A 12,516-nucleotide genomic window follows, 5' to 3' on the forward strand; every position below is an offset into this window, starting at 1 on the left:
TTTCTCTCTCTGGGCTCCATGAAAACCAGCCTGCTCAGCAGGACTTCAGTATATAATTCTTTATTATCACAATTCCAATCATCACATTCATAGAAACATGATCTAGGGGAGAAGATGACAACTGAAGTGCTGGGTAGTTGGTGGAAGGTAACAGATTAAGGGGCAAACGGAGGAGGAAAACATCCTACCTTTATTAAAGTGAATACTTCCCTAATGTGAAGTATTCTCTCAGAAGTGGCCAAGTCCTGATCTAAGATTACTGTAAATCAGAAGTAACTCCACCTGTTTTCATGGTTAACTCATGCTTTACAGTGGACTAACCAACTTCAGAATCTGGACCATAGCGCATACCTCTAGATTTAAAATCTGGAGCCATATATGCATAGCATACCATTTTCAAATAGGCAATACTTCGATATAGCAAAACTAACCTTTTTCAAACCTAACAAAGGCCCTACTCCTCCGAGAGGTGACAATTATTTACATAGTTTTAAGTTTTGAAATTCAGCTTTTTTGACACCGACTTGTCAAACAAAATGTGGTTAATATTGTTATGGGACAAGCGTATTTTTATCCTTGCCACATCAAACAATTAGAGAAACTGGGATCAAACTTTCTAAATAAATTCAACTTTGGAAAGAAAAGTTTCATCTTAAATGTGATTTTTTTTTAAAAGTTGTATGTGAACACAAAAGGGTTAATTTCTAATAAAATATAATTGTTTTAATAATTTGGCCTAGAGTCTGAGACAGACTCTCAGATTTATTTTATTAATCAAAATAAATATGTAATAAAAGTAAATAATTGAAACCATTTTGTAGCATTCACTATTTGAATGCTATGCTAATTTTAAAAATGTAGCCCCACCTTAATTTTGAATTAAATTTAAGTCAGTTGTGGAGGGGAGGCTGTATCTCTTATTATGAAAATATTTGCAATGTATTTCACATTTTGTTAAAAATCTCACTCATAAGAATGGCCATACTGGGTCAGACCAAAGGTCCTTCTAGCCCAGTATCCTGTCTTCCAACAGTGGCCAATGCCAGGTGCCCCAGAGGGAATGAACAGAACAGGTAATCATCAAGTGATCAAACATCAAACTCAACATTTTGCAATCACCTTCATTAATTGTTAGTTTGACAACCCTGAAAATATAGAAAAGTATGTAATCACAAAGGGCCCAATTGTTATACCCTTACTCATGGTGAATAATACCTTCCAGGGGTTCTCAAATTTCATTGCACTGCAACACCCTTCTAACAACAAAATTACTACATGGAGGTGGAGCCCAAGCCCCGCTGCTCCGGGTGGGAGGCGAGGGGCCCGGAGCCTTAGCCCCACTGCCCCAGGTGAAAGTGGAGCTTCAGCTTCAACTCTGGGTCCCAGCAAGACTACTGCTGGCCCTGGCAACCCCATTAAAATTGGGTCATGACCAATGTACACTCTAATTTTTCCCACGGATGTACGGAATGAATTGGAGGTGATACATAACAAAATTCAACGAGGAGTCCTTGTGGCACTTTAGAGACTAACAAATTTATTTGGGCATAAGCTTTTGTGGGCTAAAACCCACTTCATCAGATGCATGGAGTGAAAAATACAGTAGGGAGGTATAAATACACAGCATATGAAAAGATGGGAGTTGCCTTACCAAGTGGGGGTCAGTGCTAATGAGCCGATTCAATTTAAGTTGGAAGTAGGCAATTCTCAACAGTTGACAAGAAGGAGCGCAAATCACTTTTGTAGTGTTAATGAGGCCAATGTAAACAAGGTGGCCCATTTGAAACAGTTGACAAGGTATGAGTATTTAGCAAGGGGAAATTCGTTTTTGTAAAAAACAAGGAGTACTTGTGGCACCTTAGAGACTAACTCATCTACTCCCAGTCTCTATTCAAGCCTAATTTGATGTCCAGTTTGGTGTCCAGTTTGCAAATTAATTCCAGTTCTGCAGTTTCTCGTTGGAGTCTGTTTTTGAAGGTTTTTTGTTGAAGAACTGCCACTTTTAAGTCTGCTATTGAGTAACCAGGGAGATTGAAGTGTTCTCCTACTGGTTTTTTGAATGTTATAATTCTTGATGTCAGATTTGTGTCCATTTATTCTTTTGCGTAGAGACTGTCCAGTTTGGCCAATGTACATGGCAGAGGGGCATTGCTGGCACATGATGGCATATATCACATTGGTAGATGTGCAAGTGAACGAGCCTCTGATGGTGTGGCTGATGTGGTTAGGTCCTATGATCGTGTCCCTTGAAATTCATGTGGCGGGGGTGGGGCTGAGAGGTTCAGAGTGTGGGAGAGTGAGGGCTCCGGCTGGGGATGCAGGCTCTGTGGAGGGGCTGGGGATGAGGGGTTCAGAGCTGGGCCAGAGGGTTGGGGTGCAGGGGGGTGAGGGCTCTGGCTGGGGTGCGGGCTCTGGGATGGGGCTAGGGATGAAGGGCTTAGGGCTGGGCCAGAGAGTTTGGATGCAGCGGGGTGAGGGCTCTGGCTGGGGTGCGGGCTCTGGGAGGGGGCGGGAATGAGGGATTTGGGGTGCAGCAGGGCTACAGCAGGGAGCGAGAACTCCCCACCAGCTCTTTCTCCCCTCAGCAGCACCTGGGTTGGGGGGGAGAGGCGCCTCTCCCCACCGCGGCAGTTCCGGGGTTGGGGCCGTGGAATAGGTGCCTCTCCCCCAGCCACGGCAGGTCCGGGGCTGGGCTGGTGCCTCTCCCCTGGCCGCGGCAGGTCCAGGGCTGGGGAAGAGGCATCTCTCTGTGCTGCAGCCCTGAGTGCCTGCTCAGCGCTTAATAGACTGCTGCGCGGCCATGTGGCCAAGCACCTTAGAGGGAACTTAGGTCACAAACCACTTTGGGGTCCCAACCCACAGTTTGAGAACTGCTGCCTTACACCATGAGAAGTCCCATTGAATATGGTATTATTCAATGTGAGTGTGGGTATCAATCTGGACCAATAAACGTATACTATAGTTCCAGCTCAGGCAATAAGTGCATCTTCGTCAAACAATATCAATCAAGAGCAAAGACAAGTATTTTTATTGAGCTACCTTCCTGGAAATTCTGATCTACAAATTCTTCTGTTTGATTCCTAATAACATGTTCGCTGTCTTCAGTCAACTATGAAAAACAAATTACCAGAGGAAAGATTTAAAGTAAAAGTTTTAAAATTAAACTGCAGATCCCACAGTTAATATTTTCTAAAATTGCATATTGCATTGATTGTGTAATATTTTATAGTACTTGCTATCGGTAAGTGTCTAATACAGTGTATGACACTGTACCTCAAACTAGCACTCTGGAACCCCCATATTCGCTGCTGTGATATGATTATATGTTTTGTACAATGCATGGCTTGTGGAGGTATCATTTAAGAAGTCTTGATTTTTTGAACATTAATATCCTGTTGTATTGTATGTACTATCATTGTATGTGAAGTTATGAAGTAATGCTATGTATTTGTTGCTGTAATATATGGTAAAAGGGAAATGCCCACAGCTAGCCTTTCAGTGGCCACAAAGGAGTAACTAACACTGACAAGACAGATTTACATCTAGATTGGCCAGACAGGTGTTGATGTTTCATCAAGCATCCACTCTCCCAGAGACTCCTCAGAGAGGGCACGTATACAATGGGGGCTACCTGACCCCCACCTCACAGCAAAGATCTTTCTAGGATGTGGAAAGAAACTATAAATGAGGGTTGATGACATCATCACTGGGCCTTTCTCCTCCCCAATCTCAACACCTAGAAGATCGTTTAGAAGAAAACGAACTGTGGAGACTTGCCCCAGGATGAGAAGGGACGTCAGCCTGTGTATTAAGAACTGTAAAATGCATGGAACATCCAGTGTTAGTCTGTTAAAGTTAGAATTTAGGCCGCGATTCTATTTTTATTTCTTATACAACCAACTATGTACTCTGTGCCTAACACTTATAATCACTTAAAATCTATCTTTCTGTAGTTACTAAACTTATTTTAATGTTTTGTCCTTACCAGTGAGTTTGTCTAAAGTGCTTGGGGAATCTGCTCAGATTACAAAGGCTGGTGCATATTCACTTTCCTTTGACAAAGTGGTAAACTAATTAATGAGCTTGCACTGTTCAAGTAGTCTTGGACAGTGTAAGACGGTATATTTCTGGGATGCAAGGCGGAGGGCTATGGTGATTGGCTGGAGTTTCCCTGTGTATAATTCATGAGTGCCTTAGAAAGCATTCATGCAACTCAGTAACTCCACATGTTGATGGAGTGATCACAGCACCTGGACGGGTTGGCTGCTTGTCACTAGGATAGCATTGTGAGAGACAGCTCAGGGAGGAGAGTTTAAGGGGACTCAGAAGTCCCACAGTTCCAGGTTGTGCTCCGGGAGTATGCCACACAGTGGTTTTCAACCTGTGGCCCATGGACCCCTGGGGGTCAGCAGAATATATCTAAGGGGTCTGCAAAAGGTTGCTGTTAGCATAGAACAGTGGTTTTCAACCTGTGATCTGCGGATCCCTGGCGGTCTGCAGAGTATGTCTAAGATTTCCAAAAAGGTCCGCCATTTGAATTTGAATTTTTTTAGGGGTCCGCAAATGAAAAAAGGTTGAAAACCACTGGTCTAATAGATTAAATATTTAATTTCACAAATACAATGTATCTGTCCTGAAAGGATACAGTAAATTAAAAAGATATTGGGCCAAATTCTGCTCTTACTTACACTGCTAAAAATCCATTATAATACTACTGACAGAGTAAAATTTAGCACAAGAAATACTGGAGCTAAATCTGATTAGTTTTATAATTAGTTTTTATCAAACTATATTTAAACGTACTTTACCGTTAGTAGATTTCTTTTGATTTTTATGAAGTACTTAAACAATTAAAATCATTTTTTTTAAAATCAGCTGTTATTAGAGCCTCCACAAATGTTGCCAGCCTGCATCCCTTCCTTTTGTACGTTCATCAGGTAGTGCATGCCATTGTAACCATGAAGTTAAGCATTGCAATGAACATTATATTGAGCAACTTCACCTAAATAACTGACACGCTGTCTAAAGCTGATGCAGGAGGGCAGTCATTTGGGGTATGCAAGAGAATGTACTGTCTCCATTGGGTGCTTATTGGTATGCGCATTGAATTCAAGGTTTTGATTTTAACATTTAAAGCTCTTAACAGGATGGGTACCAGCTACCTTTCCAACATTCTAACAAACACTATTCCATTTCCCTCCTCTAAAGTTTGATGACGTAAGTCTACTTGTGTGGAGGGCCTGGAGTGGGCTAATGCAAAATGCAGCAGTCCTCTGGCTTGGTTAGAATCAGTGTCCTCTCAGAAGTTAAGAGGAAAGAACCTCTCAGTGTTTTTTTCCCTATATATAAAATGGTGATAGAATTTACTAACCTTTGTAAAGTGCCTTCACTCAGTAAGAAATGCTGCCAAAGCACCAAATATTATTAGTGCAGTGGGACCTAATTAGCACATTGCATTTGTACTCTGTGTCCCGAACTACCTTTCTATCTGCTTCCGAATGTAATTTATAGGTGAGGGATTTAATCTATAAATTATATTTTGCACCTGGCTACTTTGGGACTGACTCTCCCCATGCAACAGCAAGTTGGTTAATTTTAACTGGGTTGGTTTTGTTGACAGTCCATAGCTGTGCACTCTTGAGGACTAGAGGCAGAATAATTCTTCGTGCAGAGTTCCTGACTATAGAATATGCTCCCTCTGGTGGTTTGTCAAAGCCCCACTTAAACTGTTAGAGAATGGTGCAAAGTCCATCTTTTGAGTTAAGCCTTTCCAAATAGTTCTATACTAAAGCACCATCTTTGCTGCTGCTACTTTAAAGTTGCATTTATAAACTGATGATTGTGCTAATCTTTAATGGTTCCAGATTTCATAATAATAGACATACTATAAATTAGTAAAATCATGAATACATTCATGTGTCAAAATTTAAACTTCTAAGTTTATAGAAATAACATTGAAATACAGGAAAGGAAAAAGGTTAATAACCAATAAGCTGCTGTAAAAGAATACCATATTCATATCAACCTCTTTTTTTCCAATGTTAAAAGCAGGCAGGAATGTTAGACAGTATCACACTGTACCATAAATAAAAGATAACACAGCTGTTCCTCTGAAGGCTGCTTTCAACTTGTTCTTGTTCCAAATGTTCTCCAGTTGCCTATTAAACTTCATGGGTTTAACAGCATGTCCCAACAATTAATATTTTAACTTGCTTTAATCTAACAATATATCTAGCAACCCATTAGCTAGCTATATACAAAAAACTCTTTAAAACCATCCACAAGCTGAAACACCTCCTTTCTGGAAAATCCAAGTACAGGCTGAAAACTGTACTACCTTCCTTCAGACCACTGGATGCAAATTGTACTTCTTTTTACAGAAAATGACTTGGTTCTGTTTTCAGTTACACTGGTGTAAATCCAGAATAGCTCATCTAAAGAAAGTTGAATTATTACAGATTTACACCATCATAACTGAGCAAAATCTGGCTTACGAAGCGCATTTCACACTTTTAAACTCTCATTTATAGCCGAGGCTCTCCTCTGCTTAAAAACTGGAGCACCTATAGACCTGGGTCTGTAAAGAACAAATAGCACAAAAGATTTCAGGAAAACATTAGTTTAATTAAGAGCGTAATTTAAGACACTACTGATGTCTAAGAAAAGATTCTAGATTCAAAAATGGAAAATGAAATTGATTGGTTATAGTAGAGTCTTAAGTCTATATTTAGAAAAAAATGTGGGTTGATCTGAATCACCATGTCCTTTTGAAAGACAATATAGCTAATTAGGGAGAAAAGCCTCAGAAAATTGATAAATCTAAAAGGACTGATAAATAATGAGGACAGGGTAGCCATGCAGAGCAATCTGGATTGCTTGGTAATGTGGGCCCATTCAAACAAAACTCATTTTAAACCACCAAATGTAAAGTTATGCATCTAGGAACAAGGAATGAAGGCAATACCTACAGAATGGGGGACAGTATCCTGGTAAGCAGTGATTCTAAAGCATTTAGGCTCAAAGTAGACAAGCAACACAAGAGCTCCCAGTGCGATGCTGTGCCAAAAAGAGCTAAACAGGAGAGTAGAGAGAAGGGAGGTGACTTTACCTCTACATACAACATTGGCGAGACTATTAGAATACCATCTCCTGTTCTGGAGGACACATTTTTAAAAGAATGTGGAAAAATTGGAGAGGGTTCAGGAAAAGAGCCACAAATGATTCAAGGTCTGGCGAGAATGCCGTACAGTGGGACTTAAAAAGCTCAATCTGTTTAGCTTATCAAAAGATTCAAAAGTGACTTGATAATGGTGAAAAAATAGTGGGTACTAAAGGGCTCCTTAATCTAGCAGAGAAAGGCGTAACAACAACTAATGGCTGGAAGCTGAAGCCAGACAAAATCAACTGAGAAATTGGACATAAATTTTTAACAGCAAGGATGATCAACCACTGGAACAAACTACCTACGGATGAGGTAAAATGTCCATCTCGATGTCTTCAAGCCAAGACCGGATGCTTTTCTGGAAGATATGCTTTAGCAAAACAACTTATTGTGCCCAGTACAGGGGTAACTGGGTGAAATTTAATAGTTTGAGATATACTGGAGATCAGATTAAAAGATCTAATGATCCCTTCTGGCCTTAAACACTAACAATCTATGAAACAGAGAATCACAAACAATTTAACTGTTTAGTATCTATTCCTCCTAGCCAAAGGGATAGCAGAGTTAAAGAGGCACTGTCCAAAAATGTAGGCCAAAATTAGTATTTTGTTTATAAAGTTATATTTCTAAATAATTTCAAACAACTTGTGTTTAGTTTTGATTTAAACATTCTCCCTACAAACTTTGCAAACCAGGCACAACAGCATCACACAAATCCATGAGAACTGGAAAATTAAGCTGACCCGTCTAGAAGCAACATAACTGGTGAAAAGAAATTTAGATTTTCACCATTTTCACTTTTAACAATCTAAGGTTGTATTAACACATGCAGGGATTTCTTTTTAAATATGACATAACCTAACTATCTCTTGAAAGGACAACTCTGCTATCAGTATGAAGTCTGGACTTTGGAATACCTGTGCACATAAGCTCTGTTGGGAAGTTATATACATTGCTATGTAGATAAATTAAGTCAAATGCTTGTGAGAAAATTACGTTCACAGCCAATTTTAAAGTGGGCATTTTAGTGCTAAAGAATGTATTTGGGCTAAATAAAACAAGATATTGTTAGTATAAGATACTCTTATCTAAAGAGCAACAGAGAGTCCTGTGGCACCTTTAAGACTAACAGATGTATTGGAGCATAAGCTTTCGTGGGTGAATGCCCACTTCGAAGTGGGCATTCACCCACGAAAGCTTATGCTCCAATACATCTGTTAGTCTTAAAGGTGCCACAGGACTCTCTGTTGCTTTTTACAGATCCAGACTAACCCGGCTACCCCTCTGATTCTTATCTAAAGAGTAATATATTACTGAAAAATATCTGTACTACTATTCAACAGCTAGTGGTCACAATTAAGTATATATGTACCATTACATACAGAGCTCAAGGCATCAAAATACTTGGATTCTACAAGATAAAGTATTTTCTAACATCTGTTCTAATAAAGAGATAGATCATTAAAAGTAGCATTAACAAATTCACCTTTTTTCTAGCACTTTCTCTTCTCAGGGCGTTCTTCTTTAGAATTGCTTCTTGAGCATCCTTTTTCTGGAGAATTAGAAAACAGAATCTTAAAGCTTACATTATTATTATCATCTATAGGTTACATGTCTTTGGAGTAAAATACATCTCAGTACTAAAAGAACACTAAAGGCCAATGCTCCAAACAATTTGTCAAGCTGTCACTGTGCACAAGACCATACCTCAAAAGACCCAAAAATCAGTTAATTGCTTTGGCACATTGCTTTGACAGTAGGGGGGCTTTTCTGTAGTAGTGACAGGTTTTTGTTTTGACTGTCAGTATTGGTTTCTCTAATATGATGTGGCAGCATCTGGATGTTGAATTTGATATGCAGCTCCTGCACCTGGTCTGTCAATCTCACATTTTTTCCCTTGGTACCTAATCTATGTCTCAGCTGGTCTTGATCTGCAATATAAGGACATTGGAGAATAGAAAGTTAGAATTTCCATAATTCAAGACTCTCTCAAGGTCTGGTCCAAAGACAGGCCTAGTATCAGTGCTTTATACTGCCATCTAGGAAATCCAAATTCTCCTCTTCCTCACAGTCAAGGTGCTAGGAGATCTGCAAAAAAACTGATCATCCTTGGGAAATAAAAATATCTTACATGACTCTACAGCAATCTCTCTGACCAGTTGAAAGGTACAATGCCCCTGGTCCCTAAAGTTCCATCTAGTAGAAGAATTTAGGATTAAATTTTAATTATTATTTTTTTCCTGAAATCCCCTTGGATTTTTTCTCTCTATCCTCTGTAAATGAAGAGGATAGCATATCACTTAAAAAAAAATTACTGCAGCCAAGTTCTTTATTGCATGTATTGCTCTGAAGTGACAAGGCCCATAATATACTCTGCAGACTCAGCATTACCTTTCCTAATGCTCACTTTTACAAATCTGTAAAGAATCCAAGCTCTAATCTGGGTTCTACCATTCTGCAGCCTTAAAATAGTTATACACAGCACAAGGATACCACAAAGAGAGCCTTCTTATGTTACCTTAAGGGTCGGATACTCAAGTGGTAACAGCCAGAGGTCTTCTGCTGACACCACTCCTTGTACCATATACTGCTGGCAAAGACAGCACAGCAATGAAAATAAGCAGAGAAGGAAACTGAGCGAAGTATCAAATAGGAACCGCTGACATTTATCATTTTTGTTTATATCCTACAGTTTTTAGACAGACACTTGAAACCATCAGTACTGCACAAAGCCAACCTATGAAACCACACATTATCGGGTATGAGGCATTAGCCTCCATTCCCCATTACCTCCATTTGTTACATCCACTTGTTGCATTTTGTTTTAAGTCCTATTGTAAATTCTTTGTGATGGGCTATGTCTCTCTCTGTTTGTACTGCACCTACATAATGGGGCATGATCCTGATAATAAGGAGAAGAAAGAGGCAGAATATGGGGAAGAAAGCAGGGATTAAATTGCTGAGGAGAGGAAGCCAATGGGAACACATAACAGAACCAACTAGGAGAGGGAAGAGAAAGCAGGGCAAGGAAGAAAAGCAATCAACGTAAGGAAAGTAAGATAACCAGGGAGAGGCAACCATCAAGGAGGCAAGAAGTGAGAGGCAACTATTGGGGAGAAGACAGAAGCAACAAACAGTGGGCAATAAATATCAAACAGAATGGGAGAAAAGGGACAAAAAGGGGAAAAAATTAACTAGATTAGTAGCCAGTTACTGGCATGGCTAGCTCAAACATGATTTGTGTTCACACATCACATGGTTAAAAGTCTATTAATAACAATAATAGCATTTCACCTTTACCAGAGGCTCATCCAACAGCCAGTTCAGCACTGCATGTTTGTGTGTGTGCATACAGTATGGATATGACCCCCTAACTGTACTTGTTTGGTCAGTCCTTCTTTCTCCCAACTCCTTATTGCAAAGGGCATCCCATAACACATTGGATCATATGATGTTGATGTTTCCTTTTATGCACATCTCGTGGGCACCATATCCCCTGATGAAACACTATGGAATAAATTGCCCAGATTTTCTCAGAATGTTCTGTATAAACATGGTTAGATACCACATAGGAGCAGATTCGCAAACATGGTTGTGAAAGGAGAAAACTGCTGTGTGAACACAGACTGAATTGCTTGTTATTGGTTAAGCTGATCAAGCCTCTAACTAAATTATTTTTGATAGCCTCCGGACATTATTGGTTCTTTACATCGAAGACTTCCTTTGTTAGCAGCTAAAAATCTCAACTCTAAACTACAGAGCTTTACTATTTAATGACTTCCCACTCCTGTTGTTACTGGTTCTCAACACAATGTCTTGTACATATTCCCCTCTTCCCCCACAAAAAAATAATAGGACTCTGTGCAAAACAGAAAATCCACAGATCTTCTGGGTCTTCTATACACAGATTTCTATTATTGATTATTATGATTAACATCAGCAGTTAGCTTATACCAGCATGAATTAAGAATGCTGAATCCAGTCATCTGTATTTTGTCTGGAAAGGAATATAAAACATTTACTTTTCAACTAACACAACTTCCCTTAGTTGTTTTATCTGATGACATTTCTTCTTCTTTTTGAACAGGGTCCATTTATTCTGAAGTGTTTAAACAAACAAGATAGTAAGTAAACTGAAAAACACAAACTGTCATATCAGTGTTTGCTACTAATACTATCAACTATCAGACAATTACAAGTTTCATTGCCCAAAATAAAAATATTTAACTTCTCTTCAATGCAGTGGGTCCAGGAAAGCAATGTTTATACAGCTATTTAAAATCGGTTTAATTATATAACATGAAGGAATAAGATGAAACCAAGAGAAAACATTTTAAATTCTTAAAAATGCAGAGACAGAAATACAGAGAGAAAAAAACCGATAATATTTCCAATGATTAAATTTTTTTTTAAAGAATGTTCATCGACAGACATGATGCACCAAATTCTTACATATTTTAAAGTTAGCTATCCTCTTCTTTAAAATCACAGTGCATTGTATTTCATGTTTATCTAGTGCTAGACACCACAATAAATTCAGATAAAATTCTGGTTACATAATTTTGTAGCAAGCATTTTATTGAAATAATATAGAGTACTTCTATTTGGATATTTAACATTTGTATTATATCCTACTATAATATATAAATTAACAACTAAAATCTATGTCTAAAGCCTGAGTTAAAATACAGTAACTCCTCGCTTAACGTTGTAGTTATGTTCCTGAAAAATGTGACTTTAAGCGAAACGATGTTAAGCAAATCCAACTACCCCATAAAAATTAATGTAAATGGCGGGGGGGGGGGGGGTAAGGTTCCAGGGAAATTTTTTTCACCAGACAAAAAACTATATATTATATAGATATACACACAGTATACGTTTTAAACAAACAATTTAATACTGTTCACAGCTATGATGATTGTGAAGCTTGGTTGAGGTGGTGAAGTTAGAGGGTGGAAGAGGGAGAGATATTTCCCAGGGAATGCCTTGCTGCTAAATGATGAACTAGCACTCGGCTGAGCCCTCAAGGGTTAACACGTTGTTAATGTAGCCTCTCACACAAGGCAGTACGAACATGAGGGAGGGGAGACAGCATAGCAGAGAGAGACAGACACACACCTTGTGTGTGGGAGAGAGATACACACTGCCCCTTTAAGTGAGCTGACCCACTCTTAAGTGCATTGTCTTTTTAAGTGGATCAGGAAGTTGAGACAGCAGCTGCTGCCCCAAGCCGTCTCGGTCTCTCTCCAGCCGTGTCCCCTCCCTGCTCTATATGGAGAAGGGGTAAGCAAGGTGCAGGAGCAGGGGGGAGGGGGACACCCTGACATTAGCCCCCCCCCTTTCCCCCTGCAGAG

At 39.4% G+C, this 12,516-nt stretch overlaps 1 protein-coding gene across 1 annotated transcript in view; it reads right to left on the reverse strand.

The window, feature by feature from the left end:
* The window catches only part of CC2D2B (coiled-coil and C2 domain containing 2B), a 96,824-nt gene extending 87,078 nt beyond the window's left edge, over window positions 1-9,746 (reverse strand). The window contains exons 1-3 of the mRNA XM_065407632.1: window positions 9,681-9,746; window positions 8,649-8,714; window positions 3,040-3,109 (exon numbers count right to left, since the gene is read on the reverse strand). Coding sequence (XP_065263704.1) covers window positions 3,040-3,109; window positions 8,649-8,714; window positions 9,681-9,746 — 202 coding nt within the window. The remainder of the gene's footprint in view (window positions 1-3,039; window positions 3,110-8,648; window positions 8,715-9,680) is intronic.
* Window positions 9,747-12,516: the final 2,770 nt, after the last annotated feature.

The sequence above is a fragment of the Emys orbicularis genome, chromosome 7 (genome assembly GCF_028017835.1).
Source record: "Emys orbicularis isolate rEmyOrb1 chromosome 7, rEmyOrb1.hap1, whole genome shotgun sequence".
NCBI lineage: Eukaryota > Metazoa > Chordata > Testudines > Emydidae > Emys > Emys orbicularis.